Source organism: Rhagoletis pomonella, unplaced genomic scaffold (assembly GCF_013731165.1).
Source record: "Rhagoletis pomonella isolate Grant_MI unplaced genomic scaffold, Rhpom_1.0 Rhpom_scaffold_00001, whole genome shotgun sequence".
Taxonomy (NCBI): Eukaryota; Metazoa; Arthropoda; class Insecta; order Diptera; family Tephritidae; genus Rhagoletis; species Rhagoletis pomonella.
In genome coordinates, this window is record NW_023458555.1 from 1855593 (window position 1) to 1870476 (window position 14884).

At 39.9% G+C, this 14884-nt stretch overlaps 2 protein-coding genes across 4 annotated transcripts; one reads left to right on the forward strand and one right to left on the reverse strand.

The window, feature by feature from the left end:
* The first annotated feature begins 1541 nt into the window (after nucleotides 1-1541).
* On the forward strand, nucleotides 1542-2438 carry LOC118735938 (mediator of RNA polymerase II transcription subunit 28). Its single transcript, XM_036465982.1, has 2 exons — nucleotides 1542-1677; nucleotides 1758-2438. The coding sequence occupies exon 2, from the start codon at nucleotides 1764-1766 to the stop codon at nucleotides 2298-2300; it is 537 nt and encodes a 178-aa protein (XP_036321875.1). The 5' UTR covers nucleotides 1542-1677; nucleotides 1758-1763; the 3' UTR covers nucleotides 2301-2438.
* Nucleotides 2439-2492: 54 nt separating this feature from the next.
* On the reverse strand, nucleotides 2493-11252 carry LOC118735918. Of its 3 annotated transcripts, none has more exons than XM_036465962.1 (6): nucleotides 11072-11252; nucleotides 9758-10830; nucleotides 6418-9682; nucleotides 5159-6357; nucleotides 3037-3471; nucleotides 2493-2973 (listed from the first exon to the last, which is right to left on the reverse strand). In XM_036465962.1, the coding sequence occupies exons 2-6, from the start codon at nucleotides 10772-10774 to the stop codon at nucleotides 2749-2751; spliced, it is 6141 nt and encodes a 2046-aa protein (XP_036321855.1). In that variant the 5' UTR covers nucleotides 10775-10830; nucleotides 11072-11252; the 3' UTR covers nucleotides 2493-2748. The 3 variants fall into 3 exon arrangements, with proteins under 3 accessions (XP_036321855.1, XP_036321864.1, XP_036321846.1); XM_036465971.1 differs by having other exon boundaries at nucleotides 11066-11252; XM_036465953.1 differs by having other exon boundaries at nucleotides 10964-11252.
* Between the last annotated feature and the right edge of the window lie 3632 nt (nucleotides 11253-14884).

A 14884-nucleotide genomic window follows, 5' to 3' on the forward strand; every position in this document is an offset into this window, starting at 1 on the left:
TGTTTTCGTCCATGTAAAATCTGTCAAACGAAAACCAGTTTTCGCTGAAAACTACTTGAAAACTCACGTTCCACTCGTTCCAATCGGTGTCTTCACTAGTTTTTTTCGATTATTTATCGAAGTGGAAGTCATATTTTATCATTTTTAATGCGCTTTTTCGTATTTATTGTTAATTGGCTGGCCAAAGTAAAACATAAATGAAAGTAAGAGGTTGCTAATGAAAAGAAAATATGGGAAAAACACTTTGGTTTTGTTTTTGTGTAGCGAAACTGCAATGAGAGGATGTAAGAAATTTCAACGAAAACACTAACAGCCGGTGTGAACATCCTTCAGCCCACAATTCCAAAACTCGTTTTCTAAGTGTTTTCGTTGTCGGTAGCAATTATCCAAAACTCTTCAAAATCGGATGGAATGGTTCTGAGAAAAGTTATTCCATGGGAAAGTTAAAAGATTTAAATATTTAGTTTCCGCTGCTTTTCTTTCCTTCAAAGTAAAATAGTGAATTGGCAGGTCCCTGAAACTCGCCCTCTTGTGATTCACACACTTTTCTGGTGACAAAATCCAAGCATTTTTTAAAAGTATTTAATTGACTATGTAATCCGTTCAAAAGTTGTTCAATTAGGGTGATGAAACATTTTTGAGTATTTTAATATGCTTCTTAAGTCAAGTTTATCACGCAGCTCACTAGCCTCTTCTGTAAAATTATCGTGGAAAACTAAGTTTTGTATATTATTATAATTGGGAAAAATTTATTTAAAGGGAAAACATCGCCAAAAATCGCCAATGGTAATTTGCTGAATTTTTACGCGCAAATATCTAAAAAAAAATCGCTAAATTGTCGCGAAATCGGCAAATCTGGACACTCTGGCAAGTTCCCCATATGAGAAAACGGGTAAAGTTAAAACAGAAATTTGACAGATGTTAAGACACATTTAGTAGAAGGTGGAGACGTGGGGTAAAGGGCTACATGTCCAAAATTATTACTACGTGTTTCTAATTAATTAATCTTTGTATTTTTTTGGATTCCTGCCCAATTTCACCATTTAATATTAATACTAACACATTTTTCTGCATTTTTTACATATTTTTCTGTGCGTTTTGGCATTTCTCTCTCGTAATTGCACCAAAATGACGTCACGCAAAAATTACGCTTAAAAATCCTCTCTCATGGGCGCAGTCCTGTATTCTATCATTCTTGAATCGTAACAGTATGCTGTCAAATGTCCAGTCAAATTTCAAATGCCCAAACTATCTCGCTTACGAGAGAAAGAACGCTTAAACGCTGTATGTATACGAAAAGTTTTGTCGATTACTGGAGCCCGCAGTAAATAAATGTGAGATAAGTCAATTATATTAATATTCCCTTTTCCGATAGGAAACGTGTTTTGCTTTAAATTGTGAAAATATATGATTTGTAATAAAAATTTATAAAGGAAATGTGAAAAAAGATGGTTTTAATGAAAGTATAGTGAATTTCAGGGCATTTAAAGTTTTTGAGCCGTTGTTTACGAAAATCGAGAGCTGTAAAAATCGGCAAAACCAAAATAGAGGTTTGCGGAATACGCCACCTTCAGTTCGCTACATCGTGTGTGAAGACGGCTGGTTCTTGAAATTTTCGATGCCATATATTTAGATTTTGACCAATTTATCGAACGTCGACCATTGGGCATCGATCTGGTAACTATAGAAATTAAACGAATGTTATTTTGGCTTTCAGTACATTTTATTTCTCATTGCTTAAATTTTGCACGTCTCAGGTAGTTATGGCTTCTTCTAGTAACGAGAATGGCAATCTTATGGACGAGTTCGAGGAAGCGTTCCAGGCATGTCTTTTGTCGTTGACCAAATCAGAACCTAACACTGGCACTAACAAGGATGAGATCGAACTAGAGGTACAAAAAACAACGAATCGCTTTATTGACGTTGCCCGGCAGATGGAGGCATTCTTTCTACAAAAACGTTTTCTTGTATCCACACTGAAGCCCGATATGTTAATAAAAGATGAAAACCAGGACTTGCGCAATGAGATAGCACGCAAAGAACAGCTGCTGAACAAGCACTACAGTCGTTTGGAAGAATGGAAAGCTTGCTTGTCAGATATTCAAGCAAATCAAGGTGTGCACAATAGACCCATTGGAGGAGTAAGTAGTGGCATGGCTGCTATGAATGAATCAGCGGGAATGGGTGCAACTGGAATGTCGATACCTGGCGGTTTAAATATACCACAAGGCCCAAATAGACCTGTTTCCGGTGGAATGATAAGTAGTATACCAGCATACGGTGTGCCCAGACGCTTCTAAAGCAAGCAATTAACTGACAGGCACATTTAAAACTACTGTAGCATATTTTTTAATTCATATCTTCGTGTTCTAATTAAATATCGAAGCTTATTTGTATATTTAATAAAACTGAAAAAGCGTTCAAAACCATTTTCTAAATTACTTTTTTTAAATTATGAAAATCCGAGAATTCATAAAAATCTGTATACATGGTTTCACTTACAAGTTTGAATTCTTATTTAAGTTTAAATAGTATTAATTAGAACTATTGAATATATTGATGTAAGCCAAATATCTTATGAGAAAAGAGTAATTAGTCATACATTACATGTGTTTTCAGCAGCTATTACGTCAATTAATTTAGTAGTTATGTTTATACTCATGTCTCGTACATACAAATGTATAATTATACCGGTTAATTTTTTACATTCATTCACAAAACATAAATATTCAGAAAAACTAGCTCCCTTTAAGAGTTGCTGCTTCCACTTTTTTGTTGTGACACTGTTGTTTGCTTGTCCTGTGCCTGTGTCAATCCTGTAACAGTGCTAGTACGCGGCGTTAAGGAAACCACTTTCATATTTTGCAATGACTTCAGGTTTAATGTATTGCCCTGAAAATTAGGCGAAAGGAATATTTGCCCACCACCCTGTACAGCCAGAACTACACGGCCGACATTTGATGTTTTTGCACCCTGCCAATTTTTAAATATAAATTTAATTATTCATAAAAATGTATTCCATCTACAAATTCCTACCTGCTGGGATGTATTCTTAACAGTAACCATCTGGGCCTGTGGCTGGGTCTGCGGTGCTACAGGCTGTAATTGGGAGTGGCCTGTTTGAACTGATTGCTGCACACGTATTGTTTGGCCGCTATTGCCGAGCACTAAAGTTTTAGGTAAATTCACCGTTGTGGTATTTGCTGATGTTTCCGGGCCATTATTCAAAACTACACTACTGGACGTAGTTGTACCGCCAACAAAGCTTCCAACTGGTAAAGTTGCTACGCGGTGTTGCATCGGAGACCCGGTAGATCCGACCGTTTTCACCGTCGGCACTTGTTGGACTCGCAATATTTGATTGCCCATTATAACGGTTTGCATTTGAGCACTGGAGTCTGCTGCAAGTACACCTACATTGCCACCCCCATTGGATGGTGTAGAATTGAAGCCCTTGTTTTGGTGCTGAGGCTATGAAAAAAACTCATGTTTAATTTGTCTCTTAGAGTAGAACTCCACACCAGGTTTGTCATGTCTTCAGTGCTTTTCAAGATTTACTCAGAAAAATCTGATGTAGAGTTCTGCTCCGATTGTTGACGAGCAGTGAAATAGTAGTGCAGAACAAATAGTCTCAAATTTTACTTCAATTAAGAATATTTCCGTTGTTGGAATAAAAAGCTTAATGACTTGGTTTGTTATATATTTAGCCGGGATAGACAAAAACATATTTTTGTAATTTTTAGTGGAACGAAGTCTGCACCGCACTCATGAAAAACGTGAAATTATTAAAACCCTTATGAAAAATGGGAAAACATATAAAGAAGTGAAAAAATTGGTGGATGTTCAGCCTCCATGAATACGTTAACGTATGAAAATAAACCTGAAAAACGGCAAACAGCAATTATCAACGACTACCATACGGCAAACTTATTATATATTCGAAGACTCGTCCCACAATGTCAGCTTGAAAAATTTGGACAACCTAAAGTTACCATATAGTGTTCATACGGTAAGGAGACGGCTCCGAGAACACAAGCTTTATGCTAGAAGTGAGAAGTCGTTATGTAGCAGTGATTAAAAACAACGGTCATGCTACCAAATACTAAGTAAAAGTCTAAAAATTAACAATTTAACACAAATTTATGACTTTTTGTTATGTGCCACTATTTTTCTGCTCGCAGTAATTTACGTGAATTAATTTTGTTTAGTGTTTATGTAAATAAAACACTTTTGACCCCCCACATTTAGTTATGAAATTGTCCTTCAGTTTTTCTAATTATAAATGCAACTATTATTTTGGTTTTCTAGTAATTTCAAAAAATGTTAACCGTAAGTGCATTAAAGTTGTACATAAAAAAGAAATGTTCACGAATTGATAACCTCCTCCTTTTTGGAATTCGGTTAAAAATAGCTGATGTAATTTATTGTTATACATTAAAGCTATTCTGATATTTATAGCCTATTTCCACTGCAGTTAAGAGCTCAGAGAAGTCCCAATAATTTCAACATGGGGTGATCGGCAAGGTTTTTTTCTTAAGTTTTGTTTTTTCCTTTCGCCTGTTTCTATTAATAGATTTCCTTTTTCGAGTTGTAAAGGAGAAAGGAGATCTTTTTCCAATAAACATAAACTGCAGTTAAGACTTGGTGGAAATCAACTAGTAGTAATCAAAAAAAAAAAAAGTATAATTATTACCAAAAACTTGAGCGAATTTTGGTTACCGGTTATAAAATGTTTGTTACCAGCGAAGAATACATATTTACTCAAAAATCTCCAAATTTATTTAGCTATTTTGGCTCTCTAGATTTCAAAAAAAAAAAAAAAAAAAACACGCTTTACAAATCTTTTGTCACACCATTTAACATAGGCGAAAGCTTCACGCTCAATATTTATCGCGATATTGGATTGATTTGATTGGGATTGATGATATTGACAATACTCATTGCGATCCGTAGGCTGTCATTTATCGTCATACAAATTTCACTATAAATATTGTGCGTGTAACATTCGCTTTACTTTCCTTCAAACATTAAAATTTTGTTTGAAATGCAAGGCTTGTATCCCTCCTGTTCTTTTTTGACTTCACTATCGACTTTTTTTAAGTAACTGAAACCATTAATGGAAAAATCGTTTTGTAGCTATAATTGATATGTTACTCACATTTCGCTGCAATTTTACAGTTTGCCCTCCAATTACCATTCCGGTGGTTTGTGTATGTGGTGCTTGGACGACGTTTCCAACGCTTTTAACAACCGCTGTCGGTGGCTTAGAGGCAAAGACTACTTGTTTGCCTTGTAAAGTGCTGATATTGAAACCACCTCCAAGTCCAACATTTCCAACATTGGTTGCATTTCTGATAACTCTAATATTTCCACCTGCATTTGCAGTATTCGCAGAATTGTTTGTAGTTCCTGCTTTAGCGAAGACTTTTGCAATTTGAGGTGTGTTAAGCTGTCCACCAGTTGAGACCAAAAGGCGGCCGGTGCCCTCACCCACTAGAGTCGTTTTTGTTAGCGTATTCGTGCTATCAGAGGCCTGCGTTGGGTTGGCCCGCTGGGTGCTTATGCTTCTGCCTTGTGACACTACGGTATAGGTTGTTGAATTTCCGGTGGAGGTTATGAGTTGAGGCTGCTGTTGATGTTGTATAGCATTGAGAGATTGTAGATTTTTAACAATAGTGCCAACACCCCCGCTTGAACTAATTTTTAGAGACCCCCCACTGCTTTGTTTCTGAAGTAAGCTTTCCAAAGAAATTATCTGACCACTAGAAGTGGTCAGTATTCGAGTGCCAGATGTTGGTGATGTACCAGAAGTGTCATTTGTAGATATTGTGATAGCTTGCTGCTGGGACTGCGCATTCGTAGTGGACGCCTTTAATACTCGCGGAAGACCTTGTGCTTGAGCTTGCGAAACCATCACTGTCACAGCCTTAGTGTTCGCCTGTTGTCCAACTGCAACACCGCTGGATGCGAGCGACGGTAACACTGTGAGCGTTTGCGCGCGCGATACCAAATGGTGAATTTTTGATTGTTCCATCGGTTGCGTCTGTGTTTGAGGAGTACTTGGGCCGCTAGCTACAACTTGAACTGATTTTAATTGCGAGCTTTGTGGCATATGCTGCTGTTGCTTTAAGTTCTGGAGAAGTACACGTTGTTGCTGCGAAGAAAGATTGGTGGCACTAATGGTGTGCACCTTTCCAGCTGAAGAGATAGGTACAGATGAGGTTTGTGAGCCTACGGAAGTTGCACCGTTTCCTGACTTATGAATGACTGGAGTGGTGGGAGATTGTTGCATAAAGATCGTTTTGCTTATGGCTTGTGAAGATGAAGTGGCAGGCTGGGTAACAATTGTAGTGTTTTCTAAAAATACAAAATAAATTTAATATTTAACTATGTAATTAATCGTAAGTCTCAATTTACTCAAAAATGTGGTCTTATCATAGACACGATGTTGCTGGTTTGTTGCAGACGATGAGGAGGCGGGAGACTGCTTTACAACAACATGTTGGCCCTGTTTTTGTTGCAAGGTTGCAAATGTCTGTGGCGACATTTTTATGAGCGTAGATCCGCTTCCTGCTGCCACGACCGAAGCAACCCCACAGGTTTGCGGGCCACCGCTGTTACCTAGTTGTTTACCTTGCTGTGGCTGAGCACGTCCTGCTCCTGTGCCAGCATTACCAGTCACAACGCGGTGTCCAATAATATGCACAGGCTGTTTTCTGGCATTGACAACACTGCCAGCTGAAGTCGACTGTAAAATCGATTTCACTGCACCGCTCGAAATACTTGGCACTAATCGTATAATGTTTTTCGCTTGTGTTTGCTTTTGTTGTAATTGTTCCTGTGGTGTGCTGTCGGAGGTACTAATGAACTGTGCGTTGTCCATGTAAATCGTGGTCGTACCTTCACTAGATCCAGAGGTAACGGGCAATGTTCGCAAATTTGATTCTTTTGGTACTGAACTATGGCATTCTACGCTCACGGAGCCAGCAATGGAATTTGCCATGCTTATTGGAATTATAAAACCTTGTGCGTGTTTTTGTTGTTGCTGCTGGCTTACATTGAGTTGTTGCTTGTAAACTTGCTGTGGAGAAACTTTGGTTTTTGATGTAGTAGCCGTTGCTGATTGGCCCCTAATTTGATTGATGAATATTGGTTTGTTTAGAGCCAATTTCTTGCCACCCAGAGTTGCAGTCAAGGAAGACTGTTGCATTACTTGGGGAACGTAGTTCGCCGTTGATGTTGTCAGGACAGTGGCGTTGGAAACGTGCACTGTTTGAAGACCCGTTGGTGTAGCTACAATAATGGGCGTAGAATTTCCACCACCAGTATTAGATACCGATAAGTTGGATTTGTTTGGTGATATGGTTAAATTTAACTGTTTGTTGACCTTGACCTCTTCTGAATTTATTTCTGTTGGAGTGTTCTTATTGCTATTTGCTACACGCTGTTGGATTCTCTGGTTGTGTTGCAATTGAGTGTCAATGCCAACAGTAGTACTAGTTTGTTGGTGCTGCTGTCGTTGAGGATGCGACTGCATAGTTGACTTGAGCAACGACTTCTGCTGTGGTATGTTGTACTTAAGTGGCGGAACCGGAAGAGACCGTGTTACTGCTGGTTTTGATGTGACAGATGCTACTTTCTGCTGTGTTTGGGCACTTTGGCTACTAACTATAATTGGATTTGCTGGAACCAATGCAGGCATGGAAAAGGCTGTGCCAACTTTGGAAATATTGTTGGTCGGTGCTATAGATCCAGCAATATTCTCTTCGTCGCCAGTAGAGATTATATTGTTGCTGTCTGCTATTTCAGATGGGGTTTTCGCTGCGGTCGAATTTTTCGTTTTAGGTTTGCGATGCACTACTTTTTTAGATTTTCCTATACCCTGATGTTGTTGGTGTATACGCTCAAAGTCCTCTGCACTCCGATTGCGGTGCAGATAAATCCAAATCTTACGTTTTGGATCATAGCGTACACAAGGATCGTGTTCAGTATGCATACGATCTAAGGCCCCACTCACTGTTGTTTGTAGCACATTTTCGCCCTCCTTCAAATTTATGTACTGCGAGCTTTTCAATAGCTCAGCAATATCGGCGCGTGTACCCTCACCATTTGGCAAGCGGGCTGTGGCGTCGCGGACAAGTGTTAGTATGGTGACGAAATTGGGACGATTGCCGATCATCATGCTATGTCCACGAGCTTTAGTCAAGGCATACATTTGTGTGTATATTCCTTTGACTGGGCCAACAACGCTTTCATAGCCGTGCATTCTATACGTGTAAGCACGGTGCGGTTGCTCGAATCGCTCGCGCTCCTGGCGCTGGAACTCAATGACTTCTTCAGATGTAGCCGCACACACTGTCCATGTAGTGGGGCATCTCGGTGGTGGTGGCGGCGGCGGCGATACGCCCCCATCGTATGAAATGGCAGGTTCCTCCATTTCTATGGAGTTAAGACCAGCAGTAGATATTCCTGCTGCATCACTTGACGATTCTGTAAGATTGGGACAAAGAGCTGCTTGCGCCCGTTCTGGCACTTCATATTGGCGTTGCAGCCAAAAATTACAGAGTGTTGACAGACGTGTGTCAGAGTCTCGGCCTGCTCCAATCCACTGGAAAATATTTTGCTGTGGTTTGAACTCGATGTATGGAACATACTCTTCAGGTAGGTCAACAAAGTCGCCAGCCAGGAAGTTTATAGCGGACATTAGTAGGCCGGACCAGTTATCTGCCTGGGCATACCAGTCATTTAATGCTGTAATGGGGTTACGTAGCCAGACGTCGATGCGCGATCGCAATTCATTATACTGCATTCTGTGGAGCGATGTTGCACAAAACAAATCTCGTATGAGCGAAAAGAAGCACGCATGGGTTTCTTGGAGTAATTCTGATGAAGCTCCAAAGTTTACTGGGCTAATCGGTTTTGTAGACGATATACTTGGTGGTGCTGCTCTTTTAATTGGACTCACTATTGCTGCCACGCCAGATGAAGAACTACACGGGCTGTAGCTGGACTGTGGAATCAATCGACTTTTTTCGATGGTTGTTCTGTGCATTGCCGAAAAAGGCTCCAGCTTAGGTATGTTCTGATCAACCATTATACCCCGTTCAGTTTTCTCTGATAGTTGGAATTTTCCCTTTAAAACTGCCTGATTATTTTCTTCCTTATGTGGTGTTTGCAATAGTTTTTGTGGCGGTACGTCGCTCTGTTCAATAGAGGGTAAAACGATTTCATTGGAAATAACAAACCGAGGTATGGTCTCCTCACACGTGGCGTATGTTTCTACCTCTTCTTGTTGTAATTCGACTTCACCATCTAAAATGTTAAATGGTGCACCATCTTCAGGCAGGAATGGATGTTGTATTGTGGCGCTTGTATGTTCAGGCAAATGCTGTTGAAACTGCGATGTTTGCTGTTCTTTTATGCACTTTGGGTTGGTCTCCACCGAATGCATATTAATTTTTTCGGGAGATTCCTTTTCTGGACACAGAGAATTATCAGCATTCCGTTCAATGGACTGAATAGGCACCAATGCCGGCGGCTCCGTATTGGTTAGAAGCTTGTTTTTGGGTTTTCGGCCCAGTGTTTTGCCCACACCAAAGAGATGTTTGAAATTGCTACCCATCTGTGCTCTGGCGCATACATCCCGCAACCGAATGTCAGAAGTTTCAAAGTCAGGTAATGTCTGAAATTATGCAAATATACTTAGTCATGTAAGTATATAGTTTTGAGAGTAATATTAATATTAAAGATAATTTACCGGTTCAGTAAGTTTGCGACGCTTGTGTTCGCGGATATAAGTTCGAAAATTTCTATTCGACAGTCGCGGCTGTTGCCAATGCTGGTCGGCACGAACGGCATCCTCATCCGTAAGTTCATGGCGCCGCTTAAACAAAGTACTATATATGAAGCGATCCGATGGAGGTGCTGATGTTTTCAATGCAGAGCTTGTATCAACTTTCATGTTACGATGGAAATCATCCGATATCACGCCCTCGAGTTCAAATTCTTCCTCATCTGCACTTAATTCGCTCATTTTAAGACCCAGCTGCTCTGTTAAATGTTCGATTTCTTTTCGAAAACGTTTACGGGAGCGCACTGTACATAACTTTGTGTCGGTATGTAATATATTTTGTTCACGTCTTATGTTACGCTCCGTACGGAATAGCGTCTCTGGAGCTGATTTGAGGGCCGACCGAAGTAAACGTTCCCTAGATAGAAATAACTCTTTTGCAAGCTGACCATAACGCTCACATCTCTGAAATCGTTTCTCCCGCCGACGGGATTTAGAAATACTTTTTCGCAAGCGGACCACGTCTGGTCTGTAGTTTCCATCCTCCAAATCATGTTGGAAGTCGACCAGTGGTGAATGACCGAATAGCTTTAATTCACCACTGAATAACATTGCCAAAGTACGCTGTCTCTCAATAGCTGCTTTTTGAGGTGTAACCAAATTTGTAAAATTCGGCAAATATTGCTCAAGTTGTTGGCGGGTCGCTTCAGGAAGAATGTTCCAAGTCTCTGCAGAGAAAAATTCATGGAATACTTTTGCATTTTCGCACAATCCTCGAGGAAGCCGCAACACTTCTTTGAGTACTTTAGCCAATTCAAGAGCATCTAATTGCTGTTCTTCCGTATCTGACGAGCATGATGTTGATGAACTTACACTAGAACTGCTACTAGAATTCGAATCACTAAATTCGAATGCACCTCCAGAGGCACTCATCTCAGAATCGGACAAATTGTTCTCCGTGTCCCGTTTGATTGGCTGAGACATAATAAGGCTATTTTTCGCACTATAAATCGTTATTCTTCTCTGCTTTGCTCTTTTTACTGCAAGAAAATACAAACCACAAGAGTAAAAATTATTTCTCTATACCAAAAAAAGGAAAAATAAAAATTTCCATTGATTGCAAATGTTCTTGCATCATCGATTGAACTTTCATTGCAAATACAGGCTCATTACCTGTGCCACTTTAGAGTTCATACTAAATTTTTTAATTTTCACTTTTCTTCAATGTCCCAAGGCTCCCCTTTTGCCAAAAATCTAACAATTTCACGTTTTTACCCTTACTGATCGGTCACTATTATCTTTGACTCAGTTATGTCTACGTCGAAGGTGCGCTGCGAGCAATGCGGTTCCCTCGTTAAAATTTTTTTCCTCATCTGAACATTTTTCAGCTTTTCAATTTATTATTTTTCGGACGCAGCCTCTCATTTTTCAACCTTCCCAATTTCATCGTGCATTGAACATACCACGGATTGTCACTTTACTGTCATCTGGGGTACATTCAACGCCGCTAAAACATATACCAGAGAACTTCGGCGTTCACAATTTCTAATTTTAGCACGAAAAAGTTCCATAGCCCATGAACATAGGCAGACATAATCGATATGTAAATATGCGCAAATTAAGAAGAAATAAGCCATCGCAATATAACGATACAAGGTGGTGTTGATTGAACAGCTGATTGGGTATTTTTGTCTCTACCTTAGTACAGGAGAATATCATGATGCAATAATACAAGTTGTTATCGGTTGGCAACTTCTCGCTCTAATTCCGCCATATTGTCTGCCTTAGGTCAGACAATGGGCGCGTTTATAAGACGTAGCTGTTGCCCAACCGTTGGCTATTTGTCTTAGAAACGCACAGTTGACTAGTTACGCTCAGTCAACAGTTGGCAACTTTCCGCCATTTTTTCAGCGGAAAATTTTTACGCTACCTGAACTCAACGAGTTGGGCTTGGCCTAAACAGCTGATCGAAAAGACTTACCCGCTTATATTAAATTTAACGCCGCTTTGTTAGGTGGCAGTTGCAAACCAATTTGTTATATTTTAGTACTGGCGTCATAAAGTAACTAAAATATTTTATAATAATACTATTTACGCTTCTAAATATATGTTTTTAAGATGTTTGCTATATAATTTTACACTGTTTAATTAACTGCAAAATTGTTGCAATTTCATTTGTTTACATTTATCAGCTGTTCATTTGGCAGCATATTCACCAAGCCGTTTCTAAGACGTAATTGCTGGGTTCAACAGTTGCCAGCAGTTTTGTAGCAGATGAGCTAAACAGCTACGTCTTATGAACGCGACCAATGTTACTTCTTTAACAATTCTTTGCCTAATAATATAATTGAATATTTTTTAATTTTTTCTCAGTATACAAATTTTTTTTTTAAGGTATTTTATCTTATTTTATTTCATTTCATTACGAATATACTTTAAAAAAGCAAATTTTGTTTAGGAAAAAATTTTAAATTTTATATTTTTCCCCCAAATGGGGCCTAATTTCTTCCCGTTTTTCTTCTCATTCTACTGGCAGTGTCAAATCGAGCTGTCACAATTGATACCACCTTGTATTATTGCATCATGGGAGAATATCATCTAAGACGAAATGGCGTAACTTTAGGATGTCAACAAAACGAATTGGTGAAAATTATCTCCCATTTCGTTTTGACATCCTGATGTACCAAAAAGCAACAACAAAAACACGGGATTTTTACTTATATATATGCAATTGCCACGCCCTTTTATAAGGTCCATTCCTTATCTTTTCTGACCATAATCTGAAAAGTGTCAAAATGCTAGAGCGTAAGCAAAATGCGCTCACTAAAAGAGAATAAAAGGAAAAAGTAAAAGAACGCAAAAAAACAAATTTTTAGTCCAAAGAATGGCAACAACACATAACCAGAAGTCGAAAATATCCCTCTCCACTTTGAAAGTGACCCAACATAACCGTCACTATTTAAGAGAAAAATAACCCACAAAACAGATAAGGTGGTTTATTTTTTTGTAGATGTGTGCACCTCTTAGTGGGAAAATGTTATTTTTTCCGTTGCTGTTGGACACGGACACTTATCGCTGGAAGAGGAAAAATAAATGTTGGAGCGCGGTTACCCACGAACGTGTACGCAAGGTACCGTAGAAGTTCGTATAAAAACATCAAATTTGCTGTTGATAGAGAGAGAGAGAGATACAAGCACGTCCACATCACGGTCATGCCGTAGAAAATATCGATAATAAAACTGATACCCAAATCGATAACAAAATCGATAACTAACTCGATGAAAATAATGATAACAAAGTCGATAACATTATCGATATCAAAGTCATTAAAATATCGATACCCAAGTCGATAACAAAGTTGATACAAGTATCTGTAACAATGCGATAAAAATATCGATTATTATATCGATTAGTCCCGAGAACGCCGAAAATCCCGAAATAGTTCCCAGGTTGAATCTCTGTGACTATATCAATTTCTTTATAAATACCTTTATTTTAATCTTTCTTCCTTTATCTTCATCTTTACTCGTCCTCATCTTTTTCCTAATATTTATCTGTATCATCTTTATGTTTATCATTTTCTATTTCTACATATTCCCCTTCACCTTTGCCCTTATAATAGTAAAATTTTTAAATTAACCTTGATCTTAATTTTTGCATTTATATTTACGCATCTTTGGTTTTGTTTTCTTTTTATACCCGAACGCACTTGTGCACAAGGGTATTATAACTTTGTTCAGGTTGTTTGTACATATGAAGGCATCCAGTCGATGTCCGATGTGCAGTGTTTTGAGTCTTCTGCAGCTTCATCCACTGCGTCCTACTAGTCCGCAGCGACCACACGTTTGTTTGCCTTTGTCCCAAGTACTGCCCGCTAGCGACTTGAGAACCTTGTTGCGGCTCTGTACTTTGTTGACAATAGCGGTTGCATGTGCAGGAAAGGAGAGCAGACTGTCGAAGATTACTCCGAGTATTTTGGCATTATTCACCGTCGGAATTGGTGTATCATCGACGTGAATTCCCAGCAGTAGTCTGACCTCCTTCATCCAGGTGGTGAACAAGGTCGCAGAGGATTTTGTAGGGGAGAGGGTTAGGCTCCTAGCTGTGAAGAAGCGAGAAAGCTCGGAGAGATACCCGTTTTCAAACGCAAGTCATCAATTCCATTCCCAGACGTCATTATCGAACAATCGTCCCCATAGGAGACAATTGAGACTCCCTCTAGTGGTTGAGGGAACTTTGAAATATAGTAGTTTAACAGTAATGGGGAAAGGACACCACCCCGTGGAACCCCCTGTTTTATTTTTCTGACGAGTGTCGACCAATTAGATAATTCGATGACCACCGTTTGAGCCTATGTGGGAGAGATGAGGCCTCTATGTCTTCTAGCAACGAGGAGTCGCTGATGGTGTCAAACGCCGTTGACAGGTCCAACGCTACTAGAATAGTTCTCTCACAGGGACGATTGCGGTTTAGGTCACGTGTTGTCCGCGTGTTTATGGCGTTAAGTGCTGCTGTTGTACTGTGCATTTTATGGAAACCATGCTGATGCTTCGCTGGGGTCAGGTGGTTCGTGGCAAGGCCTCAAGTGTCTTCGCTACCGGGGAAAGTAGTGTTATCGGACGATAATATTCTCCTTTGCTGGCTGGTTTCCCCGTTGAGATCCCTGATACGGGGATTTCCGGGATTGGCATAACGAAGGTTGTTACGCTCATTGGCTAGAACAGCCACTTCAGCAGGGAAGTTTAGACGGGGGTCCGTAATGCATCCTGCCGGTACGAAGCGAGCTGCAGCAGCAGTGACAACCCTGCGGAACTTACGTTCACCAAGGTGGACGTCGGCTGGTGTGGCGGGCGCAGCGAAGGTGATCTCCGTAAATTCCGCGAAGCCTTTCCAATCCGCTTTGGAAAAGTTTACATAGGTCCGGTGTTTCGCGGAAGCGAATCCGGTTGGTTTATCGATCGAGATGACAATGGGAAGATGGTCTGATGCCGAGGTAAGCATAGGTCGCCATGATACGCTGTTTATCAGGCCAGCGCTAACTATCGTTTTGACTGGCGAGCTGCAGCAGCTGCCCATAATCCAGGTGGGTGCGTG

Excerpts from the sequence above, each read along its gene's own strand:
- LOC118735918 (XM_036465962.1), bottom strand. The coding sequence starts at position 10,774 with ATGTCTCAGCCAATCAAACGGGACACGGAGAACAATTTGTCCGATTCT. Across the intron at positions 9,683-9,757 it reads GTCGCAAACTTACTGAACCG|ACATTACCTGACTTTGAAAC; the intron begins GTAAATTATCTT and ends GCATAATTTCAG. Across the intron at positions 2,974-3,036 it reads TTAAGAATACATCCCAGCAG|GGTGCAAAAACATCAAATGT; the intron begins GTAGGAATTTGT and ends AAAAATTGGCAG.
- LOC118735938 (XM_036465982.1), top strand. The coding sequence starts at position 1,764 with ATGGCTTCTTCTAGTAACGAGAATGGCAATCTTATGGACGAGTTCGAG.